General features: G+C 40.4%; 2 protein-coding genes across 2 annotated transcripts in view; both read right to left on the bottom strand.

The window, feature by feature from the left end:
• b4galt2 (UDP-Gal:betaGlcNAc beta 1,4- galactosyltransferase, polypeptide 2) overlaps positions 1-6,576 on the bottom strand; it is a 270,223-nt gene extending 263,647 nt beyond the window's left edge. Inside the window, exon 1 of the mRNA XM_050074739.1 lies at positions 6,133-6,576. The gene's annotated coding sequence lies outside the window, so the exon portion shown is untranslated. The remainder of the gene's footprint in view (positions 1-6,132) is intronic.
• Positions 6,577-8,333: 1,757 nt separating this feature from the next.
• Positions 8,334-18,088, bottom strand: atp6v0b (ATPase H+ transporting V0 subunit b). Its single transcript, XM_050074751.1, has 8 exons — positions 17,818-18,088; positions 16,896-16,944; positions 15,711-15,794; positions 12,976-13,053; positions 12,393-12,462; positions 12,137-12,188; positions 10,732-10,922; positions 8,334-10,489 (listed from the first exon to the last, which is right to left on the bottom strand). The coding sequence occupies exons 1-8, from the start codon at positions 17,900-17,902 to the stop codon at positions 10,463-10,465; spliced, it is 636 nt and encodes a 211-aa protein (XP_049930708.1). The 5' UTR covers positions 17,903-18,088; the 3' UTR covers positions 8,334-10,462.
• Positions 18,089-19,113: the final 1,025 nt, after the last annotated feature.

Here is a 19,113-nt window from a genome sequence, read left to right as displayed (position 1 = left end):
CCTTAAATATGAGGCTACAGCCAGGTTAGCTTAGCTTTGCAGAAAGACAAAACACAGGTGGAAGCAGCTAGCCTGGCTCACACCAAACGCAACAAAATCTGTCTGCCAGCACTTATAAAGCTCACCAATTAACACACTGTATCATAAATTAATTTTCCGTATCCTGTTAGGGGTCGCAGGGGTGGTAGAGACTATCCCACCTGGCATTGGGTGAGAGGCGGAGTACACCCAGGACAAGTCGCCAGGACTGACACATAGAGACAGACAACAATTCACGCACCTACATCCAATTTAGAGTCACCAATTAACCTGCATGTCTTTGGACTGTGGGAGGAAGCTGGAGTACCCAGAGAAAACCCACGCTGACACAGGGAGGACATGCACACTCCACACATAAGGCCTCGAACTCCCCCACCCCGAGGTTCAAACCAGGAACCCTCCTGCTGTGAGGCGACATTGCTAACCATTGCACCAACGTGCCGCCACACACACTTTATCTAGTTTGTTTAATCTGAACAAAACCAAAGCCTAAAAAAGACAACCTGAGGTTACAGTACATGCGGGGACCATTTCTTGGCTGGGAGCAGGAACTTACTCAATTCCTGTCATCACAGCTTGTCAAGCATTTTCCAAAATGTCAAAGTATTTCTTTAAAGAGCACTGCTCCCCCATGGGGGTGGCGCACATTTTGTGCCATTTATTAGATGGTGATAGCAGAGACATGGCAGGAAACTAGGCAGAAAGAAAGATGCAATGATGGCGCATGGCCAGATTCAAAGCCAGGAAGGCTGTGGTTCATGACTGGCATCTTAACCCCTATCGAGTCCACATGGGTGCCACACATGTGCTTTCAATCACTTCGCTGAACAGAGGTCTAGTCAGGTTGATGCTGAGTGGAGATATGCTGGAATTTAGGCTACTTGTTGTCACCAAACTCTATGAGAACAGTGTTTTAGTTGCCCTGTCTGAAGACAAGAAAAGATGAGCAAATGACAACAGAGACTCCTACACACACACACACACACACACACACACATAACCCTGTACTTACACTTATAACATAATGCATTCCCCAGCCACTCACCCTGACCTTAACCATCACAACTAAATGGCTAACCCCAATCTGAACCCTCCAACAGGCCTATGAGGGTCTGTCCGAAGGTTAGGATCGACCAAAATGCCTTCACTTTCAAAACGTTCACTCTCAAGGTCTAAAACTCAAATTGGTTCACACAAAGACAGATATGCAAGTACACACAAAAACACACCAGTGTCCTTGTCTGAACTCGTCCCCTCGGTTACTCTACGCTGACCTGGTTAGTTCCCAAGACAACAAATCCCAACCTGTTAGCACCGGCAAGATGAGGGGAATAAATGAACCTGAGGAATCCAACGTGAAACATGCCGTTTGCTCAGCACTGGTTCGATTCACAGAGCTTCACGGAAGATCGAATGAAGTTACTCTGCAGCAGCACAGGACTGAGCGGAGTAAAAAAGGACTGTGGAGGAGCTGATCACAGTATTTACACACACACACACTGTCGGCTGCAACAGTGACAAGATAACATACCCCGGTCAACCAAGCTGCAGCACACAGGAGGTTGGTTTGAGCTGGAAAAACATTTTTTTACAGGGGTGTCAAGAGTTATCTCCTGTTACCATAAAGATAAATAAACCTGAGTCACTTTTACTGTGCTCCCCTGTTCAGCAAATGAAACCCTGTTGCACCACACAAGATGGTTCTTACCTAGAGATTAGATGCTACTAAATACCCAGTAACTGTGAGGTGTGGCTAACTGTTGTGTAGCTTACTGAGCTAACTGGCATAGATTAAAGAGAAAAAAAAGTAGAATTACAGAAGACCGGAAAATACAACACATCATCCTAATAACCTCACATTAAATGACTAAAAGCCATCGGTAAGGTTAACATAATTACACTTATTCTAAACTGCATGAAAACTACTAACTCTGAAACACATATTTCTCAATGTGTTTCCTCAATATAGCCTAAATAAAAGAAAGTCTTACCTACGTAAATGGTAATTGGACTGCACTTACATAGCGCCTTTCAAGTCATCCAACCACTCGAGTGCTTTTTAAACTACATTCACCGATTCGTACACTGGTGGCCGAGGCTACCATACAAGGTGGCACCTGCTACTCAGTTTTTAACCCACTCACACAGCGATGGAGCAGCCATCGGGAGCAATTTGGGGTTCAATATCTTACTCAAGGATACTTCGACATGCAGACTGAAGGAGCCGGGGCTCGAACGGCCGATCTTCCAATTAGTGGACGATCTACTCTACCTATTGAGCCACAGCCGCCCACACTGCACTCTTACCAAGGATTGATAGATGGCTGAGGCTACCATACAAGGTGCCACCCGCTACTCAGTTTTTTAACACACGGGAACAGCCATCGGGAGCAATTTTAGTATCAGTATCTTGCTCAAGGATACCTCGACATACAGACTGAAGGAGAAGAACGGCCGATCTTCCGACTGGTGGACGATCTGTTCTACCTTCTGAGCCCCGGCCGCCCACACTGTACACTTACCAAGGATTGACAGTTGACTTTAATATATCATAAGGCCTCCTAAAACCACTTATTGGCATTATCTGACAGTGTGTGAGGCAAAGGTGACTTCCTGCGTACACTGTTGGCTGCTTTACAAATCTTTCCAAGAGACATACCCAGAATTTAGCGAGGGCTTTGCACACAACCTTAGTAAGAAATGAACAAATGTGACCTTCTGCCTCCAGGATAGCCTAATTAACCACAGAGACCACCCTGCCACATAAGTCTGTGGCCTATTTCTAAAAACAACAACATCAGGCAGCACTCCAGCAAACAAAACCACAAAAAGAATCACCCCATGTGTTGATCTAGCGGGTAATTTTATTTGCAATCAATACACTGACAAATCTGCTGATGCATTCTGGCATGAAGCCTTCACTGAGGCATGCATGACAGCAGTAAGCTCTCTTTTTAAGAAGGATACATCGTGTGATAAGTGATCAACAAACAGCTGCACAAAGACAAAAACACCAACCCGGCCACCTGTAACTACACAGCCTGCCATAACCACCACTCTGCTCTCTGATAAGCCTCGAGTCAAGTCACAGGTTTTCACAGCAGATGGTCAAAAGATTCTGCAATGTCACAGCACATGAGTGAACTTAACTGGACTGAGATATGTGCTCTGTGATATTGAACTGGTTCGCTGAAACTGTGGGAAACTTGGAAACAACAATTAACAAGAGGATGCTCACTCAAGGTCTTCCTACCTGCTTGTTCGGGAGCTTTCAGCTGTATCACTCAGTCCTCATCAGATTGATGATTGATTTTACTGGAGATGTTTTCATGATGTTTTCTATCCAAGTGTCCCAGTACGCCATGATAGTGTGACAGTGTGACAGTGAGCCAGCACGCACAACACCAGGACCCTGAAACTGAGGCAGCTAAATGGAATTCATCCATTATTCATTTCATTCTTTACACCTGCTTTTCCTGCTGTTACATGTCAGAATGTCTTCCATAAAAACGGTCTGTCAATCCATAACAACTGAGCATTCCTATTTATGATGACGGTGCGATAAATTCAAAAGCTCCAAAACAAGTGAGAAACCGTCGACGTCACTGATGACATCAATGGATTCACAAAGTCTGTGGTGGATTCAATGTGTAAAACAACAGAAGCAACTGTTTCCAAGACTCTCAATTAAATCGTTTTGCAACCTGACACCATGGATTACCAGAACTATCCCACTCACTGTAGTCTGTCAGGAAACAATTATAAAGCAGCAGCCTGCAATGTAAGAAGCAAGAACGGACTAAATGACAATGCACAAGTTGAAGGAGCTGACAGGATCACATTTCACTGGAGTTGTCCCTTGTATGACTTTATGTGACATGAGATGCACAGCAGATTACACGTTTGAATTGTTTACTCATTGAGTTCAATAACTGATTATAGTATATTAGGGGGCAGTGGTTGGCACTGTCGCCTCACAGCAAGAGGGTTCCTGGTTCAAACCCAGGTTGGGGGAGCTTCTCTGTGCGGAGTTTGCATGTTTTCCCCATATCAGTGTGGGTTTTCTCCAGGTACTCCAGCTTCCTCCAAAAGTCCAAAGACATGCAAATTAATTGATGATTCTAAATTGGCCATAGGTGTGAATGTGAGTGTGAATGGTTGTCTGTCTCTATCAGTACGTTTACATGCAGCTTGAAACAATCGAATTATTGGCTTAGTCTGACTGAAACCAGACGTTTAAATGCATGTAAACAGTTTAGTCCGACTGAAATTGGACTATCCGTAGCTGGACTAACACATCTAGATAATTTGATTGCAAATTGAACTATTGCTGCACGTATCCACTTAGTCTGACTGGAGTCACTTTTTCTTTCGCAGGCTTTCACCCGGAAGAAGAAGGAGATGACGTAGCAGCAATGCAGTAACTCCCGGAAAACCAAACAAACAAACACCATGGAGAACGAGAAGCAGAAGACGCACTTCTGGGCGGACGAGGAAACTACATCCATGCTCCAACAGCTAGAGGAGCTAAACATATTGAAGTTTATGGATGGAAGGAAATCATGAAACACGGATTTATTCAAAAAAGTTTCTGAACAAGAACCGGAACTAGTTTAGTACGCACTTTATTAAAAGGACACAGTGTTGCCTATTGAGGTGGGGTCAGACGTACTTGGGCAGAAATTCGATTTTCTCTTATGCATGTAAACTCAGACAAGAAGAGAAGTCCGACTTGACTGATTGGCCGAGCTATGAGCTTAGCTTGACTACTGTATGTGTTAGCCCTGCGATAATCTGGCGACCTGTCCATGGTGTACCCCACCTCCGTCCCCAATGGCAACTGGGATAGGCTCATGCGACCCCTAACAGACTCAGCTGTTACAGAAAATGAATATTTGGTTTCTTTTTGATGCTACTCTATTTATGGAAGAAGGACGAGTGTTGTCGATTGACAGAAAAATAATTGTCGTTTTTGACCAATTCCATAATTTGTGAATTGCTAGTAAATTTTTAAGTAAACATGCCACATATTCTCTTATTGTAACTTCTAAATTGTGAGTATTTTCTACTTTTCTCCTATGTTATGTAAAGCAAACTGAATATCTTTTGGGTTTTGGACTGCTGACAATTTGATATCACCTTGGGTTTGAAGAAATCGCATTATTTTCTGACATCTTATAGAATAATTAATCAAGATAATAATCAGCAGAGTGGCCCTAATCCTGTGCAGTAGGTATCTGATCTAACTTCTAGCTCTTGAGTAACACTCCACCCATAAATATGATTCATGACATTGTGCCATTACGATCCATAACTCCCTAAATACAAACCATGGCCTTAAAGTGAAAAGATAAAATGTTCTGTGCTCAAAAGAAACTCAAAAGATGAACCAGCAACGGCCACTCTGCACTGGACAACTTAGTTACATCACAAAGCGAGCTAGTTCCAGCCCACTTGCTCCTATAGCCTCTGCAGCCCTAAAGAGATGTTGTGTCATAAATGAGAGCCATGTCACATTGGATTATGGTCTAAGGTACAGAGCTTCTGTTTAAACGCCTGGTTGGGTTAAGCTTCATGATGAAGAAGCCCCCTCCTCCTCCTCCTCCTCCTCCTCCTCCTCTTCTTCTTCTTCTTCTCTTTCATTCCCCTGGCTGTGCACACTTTGCTCTTAGTGAGCTGTGACCAGACCATCAGACAAGAGATGCTGTGGTCCATAGACTTTGCATCTTTTTTTATATTAAATAGAGGGGGAATAAAAGAAAGTGCCTTTTAAGTGTTTAAAAAGCTTTAAATTAAACCCAAATAACCCCCTGAGCAGTGTGTGTGCTGAGGTGGCTCATGTACAGTAGGAGAGCAGTGCAGGGAGGCTGAGTGGAGCCTAGTATGGCGGGTGGAGAGATGCTGCTAGTCCGTAGAAATGTGCATGATAACAAAAGAGGGGTAGGGGGCAGTGCACGCGACCATATTCCCATCATATCCAAAGCTTAAATAAAAGCAAAGGGTTGCAGGATAAATGCGTGAAGGCTGGATGGAAACAAAGGGAAAGCGTGGATGGTGAAACAATGCATCCCAGAGAGCAGATAGAGCACCTACCTTGATGTTGTCAGGCGAACACTTTTATCTGTGCATCTTCTTGTACTGGAGCACCGCTGGATTCAGTCACATCAGCCGAAGAAGAAAAATAACACCTTAAAAAAACTGTCAGAAATGTTTGTAAAAAAAAAAAAATGTAAATAAAAATAAAATAAGACCCCTAAAAGCTAGAAGCTGAGCCCAGCTCGCTGTGCTAAGGATAACTATATTCTTCTCCTTCCCACAGACAGGCTATTATGTCTGCTCTTCATCAGGAGGAAAGCCTCATGTTGTGTAGCATTACGCTAGCCAAACGGCTAACGTAGCCCGCAACGATATTGTACCGCAAACCGGTGAAGGCAGAGATGCTATCCTCATGATTTTCCGTCAGCCCGCTGTGTTTTGGTGAGGATGATAAGAAAGCAAAGAAAAAGGATGCTCTCAGGCTGTGGCAGCGAGCAGGTCCCTTCGCTCCTGCTGCCTACGGAAGCCGGGTGAGCCAGAAACGCCTTTTCTTTTCTCCCTGCTCATAATGAGAGAAAGGAAGTTGGTAATTTGATAACCTACTTTTTGACTCCACACAGGAACACAGGATATGATATTATTATCTTTACATAATTATAAGAACATGTATTTTTATTTTTTTATTGCACTATATAACAAATGTTGCAGTGTTTAACAAGATAACAAAAAATCCTCATTTTATAGTTTTTATTTGAGCTCACATGGACTTCTTACAAGAAATGTAACCTTTGATGACCATATTTTACTTATACTTTAATCTACTAGTCGAATTACCTAAATACTTATTATGGCATCACAATGATTATCAAAAATATTGGTTAATATTTATCAAAAGACATCTAAATAATAATATTTAATCACAGCACATTTCAATACGTGTTACAAAATGCTTCAAAATTAAAAATTTATTCACATTTGTATAAAAACAACATTAACAGGCTAATTCTACTTTATTTATTGTGTTGTTTGTCCTTTTATTTTCCTTAAACAATCATATTTTAAAGGTTTTCTGTAAAAAAAAAATTGATTAATCAGGACATTTTTTAATTTATTACAGTCATTACATTTTAGATTATATATATTCCAGATTAAGGTGGTTGTTTTGCATATATTTTTGATGAGAAAATGAAAATGAGAATTAGCCGCAAGTCATTTGGTGTTCATTTTTGGTGTTACAAAAATATACAAAATCCCCCTGCAACTTCTGGCAACAACATATCATTCATAAATATGGTTTATTATTATTTTTTTAATTGTTAATGACACGTGCCTCTTCAGGGTTATTTTTTAATAATTATTTAAAAGCAGGATTTTGTCTTTTTTTTTTTAATTTGATGACCCCGTTTTCAAGGTGTGCTGTGAGTTTGTAGAGCTGTCCCCTCTTTATAGTTGACAAATAGGTTACAATAAAACAATTTTTTGTTTATTATAGTCATAAGATTTTAAATTATATGTATTTCAACTTAAGTTGGTTGTTTTGCTTGGTCTCTTCACAATGGTAATATGCCACAAGTCATTTGGTATTAATGTAAACCCCCTCGAACAACATCTGGCATCACAATAACACTCATAAATGTGGTTTGGTATTTGTTAAAAATGATTTTAATACTCAGATATGACATATGCTGCCTGATTTCTTTTTTAATTTAAATGCAGACATCTTCTCTGAGCACATTTTAAAGGGTTACTCTAACAGTTTGCTGCCTCTTACTCAAGCAACAAATTGGTTATAGGGTCTGGCATCTTGAGTCTGTTTATTACATTTAATAGATTTTTAACAAAATATATCTTAGATTAATCTGGCTGTTAATTCAATTTGCTCTATTTAAGAAGCCATTACTTATTTAGCATAATGAAATATGGTCCACATCTGGCATCACAATGATGTTCATAAATATGGTCTTTATTACTGGATATCATAAGATGCAGTCGGCTTCAAAGGGACGGTTATATATCTGAGAAGCATTATGATCAGTTTCAGGGAGGTAAAACAAATTCATATCATGTTGAATAAGAACGGGAAATGTGTGCCAAATTTTCCTCAACTGAGTTTTCAGTGTACAGCACCAGATTTATCACTCAGACAGATGTTGTGGTTCTCTGCGCCATCTAGTGGACGCATGTAAACACTGCAGGAAACAAGTGACAGCAGTCCTAACATGAACATGTTGATATATAAATCAGAAACAAAGACAAAGTTCTTGATTGGACAATTTTATTTTCTCAGGGACATTTATGAAGCCAGAAGGAAGATCTGTTTCTGTTATTATCATACACAATGTCAAAAAAACTATGAGTTTATTTTCTGATCACCATCACGTCAACATAAAGCACACACGGTACCAACTACACTCACTGAAAGCCTGGGGTTTGGTGCAGAGCCTGGTTTACCAAAGGAACGCTGGAGTTACATCCTGGTTTTATTAGAGGAAACCGTCGTAAGGGCAAAGACGATCTTGCCGCTGTGTGACACCTTTGGGAGGCCAGGTCTGGATTACATTACAGACAATCCAATTCCCCCACGTTAAGATTCAACGTTTATACTCATTCAGAACTCCACAAGAGGGTCAGGGGGGGGAATTACAGGAAAGGTTTGCGAGGATTCACAATAAGCCATGGTCTGTCATCTTAAACTTTGGAATGATGCATCAAGAACAAAAAGTGCTGCCAAATGTGTTTCCATGCAAGCAGTCTGTGCCCATATCAACTCGATTTGTCTATCAGCTGGCAGCCAAAGGTTCAGAAAAATAATTTATTCACCCCGATTACTGAGTCAGCATCAGCAGGAAACGGCTGAAACGCTGCACTGCCACCAGCTGATAAAAAGTCCATGGAAACTTTGATGACAAAGATTTAACGATGGCTCGAATTTTTACCCACAAACAGGACTTGCCTTTACACACACACATTAAGCTTCTTTAAGGAATGTTGGAAATAACATGGGAACGCAGACTTGAAGGGCTTCTATTTTAAGACTTACATTCAAAACAAGACATTTGAATAAAAAATGTGAAGATTTAAAACTCTGTATCCATGACGCTGTTTGATTATGTGATGGAATCCGTACTTTTGGATGCCAGAACACCCGAGATAACATAAAATCGAAGCCAGAGGACGAGTTTGTACTTCGTGTTCCCCTCTAGTACGACGATGGTGATGCCACAGCAAACAGTAACAGTTACTACGGAGTGTAATGTAATACTAATAACTGAGGGACTCCTCTCTTTCCTGCCCAAGATAAGGTCATCGCTGTTGCCTTGCAAGTTAAAAGAAAAGCTTTGGGTATCCACAATCTTTCGCCTTCCTTCCAGACAACACAGAACAATCCACTTTCACGTCCAACTGTAAAAACTACTGAAAAGAAACCTGGTTAAAACTTAAAAAACAGAGGACACTCTGGGGTAAACAAGGAATTCATGGCTGGCAGCGATGTTCCAGAGGCTTATTGGTCTCAAATGCACACATCTGAGTTCCATAACATTTTGGGAAACTAAGGAAATGAATGACAGGGTGACGTATTTAGAGCAGATCTGCTGCTGTGATCTGACTCTATTTGGCCTCCCAAAGAGCATGACCAACTCCCCAGTGACCTTACTAATGCTTCCATATCGGCACTCCAGCTCGAAACGTCATAGACCCTCTGTCATTTCTACAGCAGGAGGCCTGACAAATACTGTATTTGGGCCGCTGCGTGGATTAAGGACCACTTGCTTATTATGAGCAAAGAACAGTTACAAAACAAAAAGTGACAGACCAGGCTACAGTAATAAACAATGGTAAACACCCTCATGCTTCACATGAAAAAGAAAAATCACGTGTCCAGCATACACACACACACGCACACACAAGTATTTTCAAATATCTGATGTCATTTTTAACTCATCATTCATCCAAGAGTGGTCAGAGTGATGTCGTGAAAATGCCCCCTACTTCTATGAAACTATCCGTAAGTTTTGAGAGCAAATCGATCGGAGACTACAGACTGGCTGGTGTCAGGAAACAGATCTGAAATCAACTGGTGTACATTCTGTTTGCTATACTCATCGACCTGAACTGTGGGAGAGACGCAGGGTTCGCTCATTTATGTCAAGAAATGCACACCGAACACTGGCATCTGGTGATTTGTTCCCACTTCTCTTATTCAGCATTGATGCTTCCCTCAAGACGAGGCAGTCTGGTGTGCACGTACCACTCTCTTGCATAAATGATGGTTAAAAACAATACCAGGCAAATAGAGACATTTAAATAATTTACGACGTATTTACACAATAATCCATCTTATTTTCCAGCAGTGTCTTTGCATCTTCTCAGTGTGTGAGTGCGTCGTCTAGTCACCCATCTTTACTTTCGATGTCTGCGGGAGAAAAAGACACAAGATATTTGACTTTCAAATATAGAATCAACACTTCAACACAACGTAAATCAATCTGGAGTTTTGTGGGAGTAATTACTTTCTTGACATTGACATTTCTCAGAAGTCTGTAACAATGGTTGACAACAAAAGACCATTGTTACAGACAGAATCCACGGATAGCTTATTCCTCTGAAGAAGAAAGACAGATTGTGAAGGCACAAAAACCAGCCTGTCTCATTCACCTGCAGAATGGCTACAATGACACCAAACAGGCCGATGGCGCTGCCAAAGATTTCCACAATGAGGATCTTGACAAAGAGGCTGGCGTTCTGGGCGTCCGCCAGCGCTGCTCCGCTGCCCACGATGCCGACACAGATGCCACAGAAGAGGTTGGAAAAGCCCACAGTCAGACCAGCGCCGAACATGGAGTAACCTGAGAGGACGGAAATCAAATGAGTCAGAGACCTCCGCCACTAATTCACAGTGGGACTGGCAGCAGAAATCAAATTCCCTGTCAAGGCTGGAAACAGCCAAGTAAGAGTTGGTGATATTGAGTTTGACTATTACAGTCTTTCTCTTTTATGTTAAAGAAGTATTTCACTGTTGGCAAGACAGCCTTTTAATAAAACTCAGATGTCTATGCAGTAAAAATATGGAAATACTTCTGAAATTGGTGCATGGCCCTGGAGGCAGATCTGATTCGACACTGGGAAGAATATAACCACTGTATCTGGGGCTCTGTCGGCGAGGGCTCGGTGGAGAAATCTTGTGGTGTGCACACACAGGTTGTATCGCAGTTGGCGAGACTCCCGCTGACAGAAACACACGTCGCCACGTATGAACACTTAAAAGATTACGATAAGTCTCCGCGACGCAAAATCAGGGTGAAAATCGTGTAATGTGAACTAGGCTTTAGTCGAACCAGACCAATAAGCACTCCTGCTGGTGGGTGACATAAGGCAAACATATCGGTTTGAAACAATGGTGGCAGGCTGGCAAAAAACAATCTTGTATTACAGTTTAACAGTAAGTTAAAACATGTTTCTGAAAGGTGAGAAATAGGCAACACAGAAAACGAATTTTGGTTTATATACAATCAGCGCTGCTTACTTCTACAGTTTGATCTCAATTTTTTGGTATGGTGCCCACTTCTTGTTACATAGAGTTTCACTGAGGGACGAGGAGGGATATCTAAGCACTGGTTAGATGGAGGGAGGTTTACAACAGTTCATGTACACATTCTACCCACAATGTTTTGATGGTTAATGGTTAAAAAATGGTGACATACCCTTTAATACATGTTAATAGGTCTGTCAAAATCCATTTCATGTTGTAAATGTATTGAGCAATCCATATTTAATAGCTTTTTAGACTGAATGTTGTACGTATCTTAAGATTTTCATAACTGTTTTCAAACATAAGTAATGCACAGAACTTGTAAACAAGACCATATCAAGTAATCAACTTAGAACCCACTGTCACATTATGATACAACCTTTTTCCAACTTGAGACGTCACCGTCTACATTGAATTAATATGTGTTAAAAAAGAGAAAAATTCATCCTGAGTACTGCAGTTTGTGTTCCAGGTGCCATTTCATGTTAAAATCGTTGACATTTATCTGTGACTTTATGTCTGTTTTCTTACCAGCTTGATAGTTCCTTGCCCCGATGGTCTCAGGGGTTGTTCCACTGAAATGCTGTACAATGACAGAAATCATTTTTAGAACCAAAACATCCTTACTTCACTGTTGAAATCATATTTAACGTCTTTCTGTCGCACATCTACAATGCTTGAAATTATTGCTGTGTTGCTTTGCCCCTGTCCAAAATCCCCTCCTAACACAAAATGGATAACTGCACAGTTTTCTTGATCATAAACAACAAAAAGTCTTGTGATTTACCTCCACCATGTTGCTGATTACAATGGCCATGATGATCCCATAGATCGCTACAGCTTCACAGAAGATGATGCTAAAGGGAAACATCAAAATGCAAAAACAAAGTCAGAGAGTTGATTTGGTTTGGTTTAAAGTTTTTAAAGTGGTTAAAAACAGTGAGTTAAACTGCAGCCAGTTTAACTCACTGGCTACACTGACAGTCACTCATGCAGGCTTGTTCAGTGGTGAAGTGTTGGGAAGGTCAATGAGAGCAGGACTCTCATCATTTTAAAATTTTTAGTGAGAGTGTATTTATTTGGAGTACACTGGGCATATTATGTAGATATATAACACTTGTGTGAAGCTGCACTTCTAATTTGAGGTATTTACAGATGTTTTGATATTGCTCTCTGGTATTAAATAACTACGACATTTCTCAATGAGGAAGGCAATTGGCAATTTTAGGTTTTTTAGCCCGGTATTTCCACATTTACAGGAGGCTGGAAATTATTTAATTAGTTAAATATGATGATTTTTTTCAACTACCTTTTTTGTTTAGCAGTAATATTCAAGGACATTCAACTGGACAAATGAAAAATGAACCTACCTGACCAGATTCTTGGTTTTGATCCGTGGAGCCTTGACACCACCACCAATGATGCTTGAACCAGTGATGTAGATCCCCCTGGAAAACAAAAACAACAATCAGCACAACATCTATAACATGACAGAAAAACAAAGAGTACGGAGACGCAAAACCAAAAAAAAAAAAAATTACTATCCAAGTGTGTTTTGTTTTTGGTTTGGATTGCTGGTCAGTATGTTCATTGCCAGCACGATTACAGAGGAACATGGTGGAAGGGTGCAGCATGGGCCAAGGAAGAACTCAATACATTTTGAAGCAGAGCAGATCTGAATCATGGGTGGACACACAAATCATTTTTCACTTTCTTTTTTTGCAGTCTGAGTGCCCCTTTAATATGGCCATCAGTCACACTGCAGTTAATTTTAGCTTTGAAAACTACTAGACTAACAATTGTTTGAGATACCCATTGTGTCTTCTAAGATTCATAATTATTTATGAAAATAGCGAAAGTTTGTTACAAATTTTTGAACTAACCAGCTACTGATCAGAGAGCAACTAAGGCCCTGATCACACAGAGTGCGTTTAAGGAGCTGGAGGCATCTTATTGTAATCATTTTTAAAGAGAATTAAGCTTTTTGCTCACTGTTGCGTCGTTCCACGTCTCACATTTCTGTGCGCTATGTGCCTGGCATTTTTGCTGAAGTATATGCACTATATACTATACGACTTTGTGACTATATGACCATATGACTTGAAAAAACGTAGTTACTACAATCTCATTAGAAAACGTGGCGAAGTTCCTGGACCAACTGGTGGTACTCCCCGTGATCCATCCTCTTTTTTAGAGTCTCATGTACCCACACAGATCTCCGTTTCCCTGTGCCCAACACAGTGTGTGCTGACTCTCACCCTCAACCAGAGCTACAGCGAGTACCCTCTGCCTGTCCAATTTAATAACCAGCTACTAGGACTGTGAAATAAACAAAATTAATAAAGAGCAGATTGAATACACAGGAAGGTTAGGATAAGGAGGTAATGGGGTGGTTGCCTGGCAACAATGAAAAGGAACACCTCATGTTTTGCAACCTGCACAATTCTTTTTGTGTGATCGGGGTCTAAGTCAGTTTTTTTTTATTTATTATTATTTGTACACGCACAAACACCCTGTCAAAACCCCTCTTTAAAATCTGATTACCCAAGGTGTGTGCTATCATAGTGGCAACTACAGTAAAAACTACTAAATGGATATTGCTTAATGAAAACAAATATCGAACAGGATGCAAAACAAGCAGGGAGCTCTCAGTAAAATAAAACCTAAAAATAATTTTTTTTGGATACCGGAAAATACAAGACACTTACGACAAATTTTAATTGACATGGGACGTAGCATGTCTGGGCCCTGACACACCAGGCCAACAGCTGCTGAATGGCTGACTGTAGTTTTAGCTGACTGTCCTGCACCACTGGCTTTAAACTGCCCTTATCTGTAGCTGTTCAGCCAATACTTCTGACTGAATCTGCATCAAAGGAAGTCAGTTAGAGACACTCTGACTGTTCATGCTGGTGAATCAATGATTTCACCCATTAAGAGGCGGCTTCAGTATATTTTCCATCTCTGACCTATCTTCATCCACACACAAAAGACCAAGGATTAAAAACAGCAGCACAAAGCAAGGCCAAGCTTTTCAGTGCCAGTTCCATTTTTTAAATAAGAAATATTCTCAATTTATAATTCAACCATATAACCTATAAATATAAAGATTTAGTGGTGTAAAAGAAGTTGGCTGGTTTAATATGGCCGTCTCTCTGCAATGTTCTGTGGAGGACATCGATCTAATCTACATGCACCCTGGCAGGCTGCAGGCCTTCAGTTTCAGGCTTTATGTGTGTTAAAGGGCAGCTTTTAACACAAGATGTAAAGCGACATATGCAACAGTCAAACTTTGCCAGTGGAAGTTTTGAAATCAACCTATTATTCAATTTTCACTTCATGGTTCGGCTCAACTCAACCCACTTTTGGTACCAGGTGTTTCTCTCCATTTCATTTTCCACTGCAGATAGTACTCCATCAGTGTGAGCGGGATTCTCAGCTGATCGCCAAAGCAACCCTGTGTGACACTGCTTTGAAATCACCTTCAACAAGACACTCACTAAAGCCTTTCATCAGCAACCAAACACAGTTGTACAGCATAGTGTACATTGTGTACACAGTAGTTTTAAGGGCTGCCAGTTTTAAAAAATCTTGGTCAAGTGAACCAAAAAAAATTGCAGTCGATATTGACGGTAGCTTGGCTATTTAAAATTGGCAAAATTGTGCAGGATGCTCTGTCTTGTGCAAGTGACAATTCTCTCTGACCAATCAGTAGTCTGCAGTGTTTAACTCCATCTCTAACATCGGCTCAGCAGTTAGTTTGTCAGTGCTCCCTGAAGCCAATTATAGAAAACTATAAAAAATAAAGCTCATAAAAAGTGTTTTCTTATAACTGAAATAATGGCATCAAACTCTCCAATCAATTTCTGAACCTAAACGGGAGCATAACTTCATCCAAAAGATACTCAACAGTGTTCCTGTGTCACCATATCTAAGATTTTCCAGTTCCACATTTTTTACATGATGTACTTTTCCAAGTGTTACAAAAAAGAGGAAATTACTGTATGAAAGGCCGGTGCACTTTAGGCCTTTGAGTACCACCACCCCTGGCTTACTAACACATCCAAAATACCACTCTAAACTGTGCTCCTTGTTGCATACTCACCAGGCTGCTCCCACCACCGACAGAGAGATGGCCAAGCCAATGCCCAGATTGGCCCACATGAAAGGTGAAGTCTCTGTCAGGAACCTGCAAGCAAAGAGGTACAGCTGATGAAGACTACAAGTTATGAGGACAAGTAATGTGTACAGGCAGCAAAACATTAATGTATTTGTTGTGAACCATGTGTTTCCAAAGTGGTAAGGAGATTTGGTTTTCTTCACTTGCTTATGCATCATGTAAGTATGTTATAATCTATATCATCTACAATATCAATAAGGACATAACCACAAAAAAGTTGCCACTGGCAAATGTGACGCCACATATCAGCCTAATCACTTGGCCACTGCTTCCTTTAAACCAAGGCCACATCAGAAAGTGATCCAGACTACTGGTAAAATAAACACAGGCTAAGTTTAATTGCAACCTTGTATTCTGATTTTTACTGCAAGGCTTAGCTCACCTAAAAATGTGCTAACCGTAATTTAAACGATAAATTTTAATGCGTAAGCAAAGTTGAGATAAGTCTCGGAGGGCAAAGTTACATTTATTATCTTTTATTCTTCCATATAATAAAACCAGCTCACTTACACACTCGTGTGAAGACATGTTAGTGCCACCCTCTCAAAGAGAAGTGCAGGCCCTCAATCAGTCACAGCAAAATCAAATGTACTTTGCTGCAGTAAAGAGCCTGAAAGTAGTGTATAAGGGCAGTGTGGCAGTATTCTTGTAGTTGTGCAATCTAGGAAAAGTCAGTGTCCTTCTGTTACTGTAATACTGTACTGTCTGTTTCGGCAACTATTTCTCTGTAAGGGGAATACTATCAGTAACACTCAACTGAAAAAGTCGACCGACAATTACTTGTTATTTTAACAACAGGCCGAAACTCAAAAAAATAAATAAATTGATAACCATACATGACAAAAAAAGCGGCAAATCCTCACATCTGAGAAGATTCAAACAACATACGTTTGGCATTTTGGCGTAAAAATTACTGAAATAACTAATATACAAACAAAATAGTTGCTAATTAGAGTTCTTTCATTCATACTCATGTATATTTTACTGACAGCTTGGGTTGTCCTCTTTGGGGAAGTGTTTGAGTCAACTATTAAATAGTGTTTTGTCCTACAGTTATCCCAATCGTGCTTATTAACCTGCAGACAGTAGCTATATGCCAATGTTACTTACCATGCCACATCAAAGCGGAATCCAAGGTCAAATATGGTGTAGCAGATACCTATGAAAACAAAGTTATTAAATTAGATGTGAAAGTGAACAAAGGTCAGCCAGATGTATGTTTACAAGTAAGCTAGGTATATATGTGTGACAGAGCCCTTTAGTACAGACATTTACAGCATGTTACTGCATCTATAAGCGTTTCCCCTGAACCATGTGTGAATGAGTGTCACATTTATGTGCTACAGTCATGGAGAGAAGCTGTAACTTATGTGTGATAGCTCAGTCTCACGTGAAAACTGCTGCAGTTCCTGTTTGGAACCGTTTCACATCTGACAGCTGTGTACACGAACAGCTAACCGGCTAACGTTAGCTTAGAGGATTTAAACGCTTGAAACTATTGAAAGAATAACAAACCGGGACCCCTTCGTAATTCCTATCAAAGAAAGGCTGAAAGTAGTCCGCATAAATTGCAAACACTGTTGTAAAACGTTTGAATTGCTGACGTTTCCTGCTGCAAGCTGTTAGCTTTGAGCTAACTGACGTTAGCTTAACGTTAAGTAGCAATATATGCTAGCGACTGCTAACTCGGTTCGCTTGTCTTTAATGTTAGTTATAATACACGGACTATCGATTATGTTAGGGTAACTATGTCTTTAACGTTTTAATTACTACGCTCAATAGATAACAGCATCTCCAATTTGCTGTTTAACCTACAATAGTAGCTAGCAAGCAATATGGAAACAGCCGCAACCACTCTCGTCCCATGATTTAGCCAGGTCCCAAATTGTAGCTGTCAAACGCTACAAACGCGCTTTGCCAGGGAAAAAGACCGACTGGCTGCACTGTTATTGTTGCATACGTCTGCAAAATATGTGATTACATTAATTTACTGCAAAATTCTGACAAATATCCAAGGGAAATATAACCTTACCGACGATAAGTATGGTGCTCCAGAAGGCCAAAGTGACCCCCGTGTACAGAATAGCGTGTCCGTTCATCATCCACTCTAGCAGCATCTATCCGGCGGTGTAACCTGCTGTACAGCGAGATAACCTCGGCTCAAATATTTAAATTTGACGCCAGTAAGGCCAAGATAGCGAAATAATGTTGTTTAGAGAAGCGCTAACAGTCGATGGAGGAGACACAGCATCAAAAGGAGAAGCTGTGCGGTGTCAGCTGATCCAGCTTGACTAGCATGTGACCGAGGACTGAGGGCTGCGTCCGGTTATTTACGATTTCTTCACTTTGCTGAAACGATTATGCTGCAACGGCGTTAATGCAAATGTTATTTATTCCTTGTCTGTTACATGAACAGTTTTGTGGGTTAGGCTTCACAAGCACTATACACAGATTGAAAAAGCCAAGTCTTGAGTCTTGTCTAGAGACACGAGTAATATAACCGAACGCGTCCCGGTGAGAGCTACCTGCAATACGTGTAATGGACGCTAGATGTCACCCTTGCAACTAGTTGTGTATAAGTAAAAACTTAAGAGACTTTAATTGTTTATTAAATTCACGTTACAGTTTCATGAGTAATAAGTTCATTTACAAAAAGATATTTATATTCTTTAAATATTCCCTGCGCAATTTCCAAATGCCATTTTAACCAAAACATAATAGTCCAGTAGCCAGCCCATAGAGCCCCATTGTGAACCCGGAAATGTTGAGTACACCAAAGTTTTATTGCAGAAATGTGAAGTATGGGTCCCCAGCATACAGAAACTGCCGGATGCTAATTTTCACATGTTGAGCAATTTGCATAATTAGCACAATTAGCATAATTAGCAGAATCGTCCAGATTGACAATAGATTTTGCACTGTGTGACCAGTTTCTACAATATTGGAGTGGTTTAAGAGGTTTTGGAGGATGCTGAATTCAATTCTGGCACTTTCAGACATCAAAGTGGTAATTCTTTAACAAATTTGGATAAATTTAGACACATTTTTTATTAATTTCGGACAAAATTTTAGGTTATTTTCATGGTAAACACAATAATCTCACATTTCAGAATCACAAGAGCTCTTGCTCTTTGATGTGAATGTTGATAACCTAAATTTGTTTTCATTTCTTGAGGTCCGGTCATGTTTTTATGCAAATAAGCTGTTGCAGCTAGCTGTTGTAGTTGTAATAAGTATGTTGTAAAGCAAGGGAGCATAGTCTAGTTTTAAAGTACTTGAAACATTTAAAAAATGTATGGAAAACTTAATCATAAAGGGAGCAGTTTCA

Source organism: Epinephelus moara, chromosome 21, assembly GCF_006386435.1.
Source record: "Epinephelus moara isolate mb chromosome 21, YSFRI_EMoa_1.0, whole genome shotgun sequence".
In the NCBI taxonomy this organism is placed as follows: domain Eukaryota; kingdom Metazoa; phylum Chordata; class Actinopteri; order Perciformes; family Serranidae; genus Epinephelus; species Epinephelus moara.
The sequence above is the reverse complement of the archived record's forward strand: the minus strand, read 5'-3'. Positions and strand labels throughout refer to the sequence as shown.

Bases quoted from the DNA above. Each gene is read 5' to 3' on its own strand.
- atp6v0b (XM_050074751.1), bottom strand. From the start codon at position 17,902: ATGCTGCTAGAGTGGATGATGAACGGACACGCTATTCTGTACACGGGG. The intron at 13,054-15,710 runs GTGAGTATGCAA...TTTGTTTTCCAG, and splicing joins TCGGTGGTGGGAGCAGCCTG to GGGGATCTACATCACTGGTT. The intron at 10,490-10,731 runs GTGAATGAGACA...TTTCTCCCGCAG, and splicing joins TCATTGTAGCCATTCTGCAG to ACATCGAAAGTAAAGATGGG.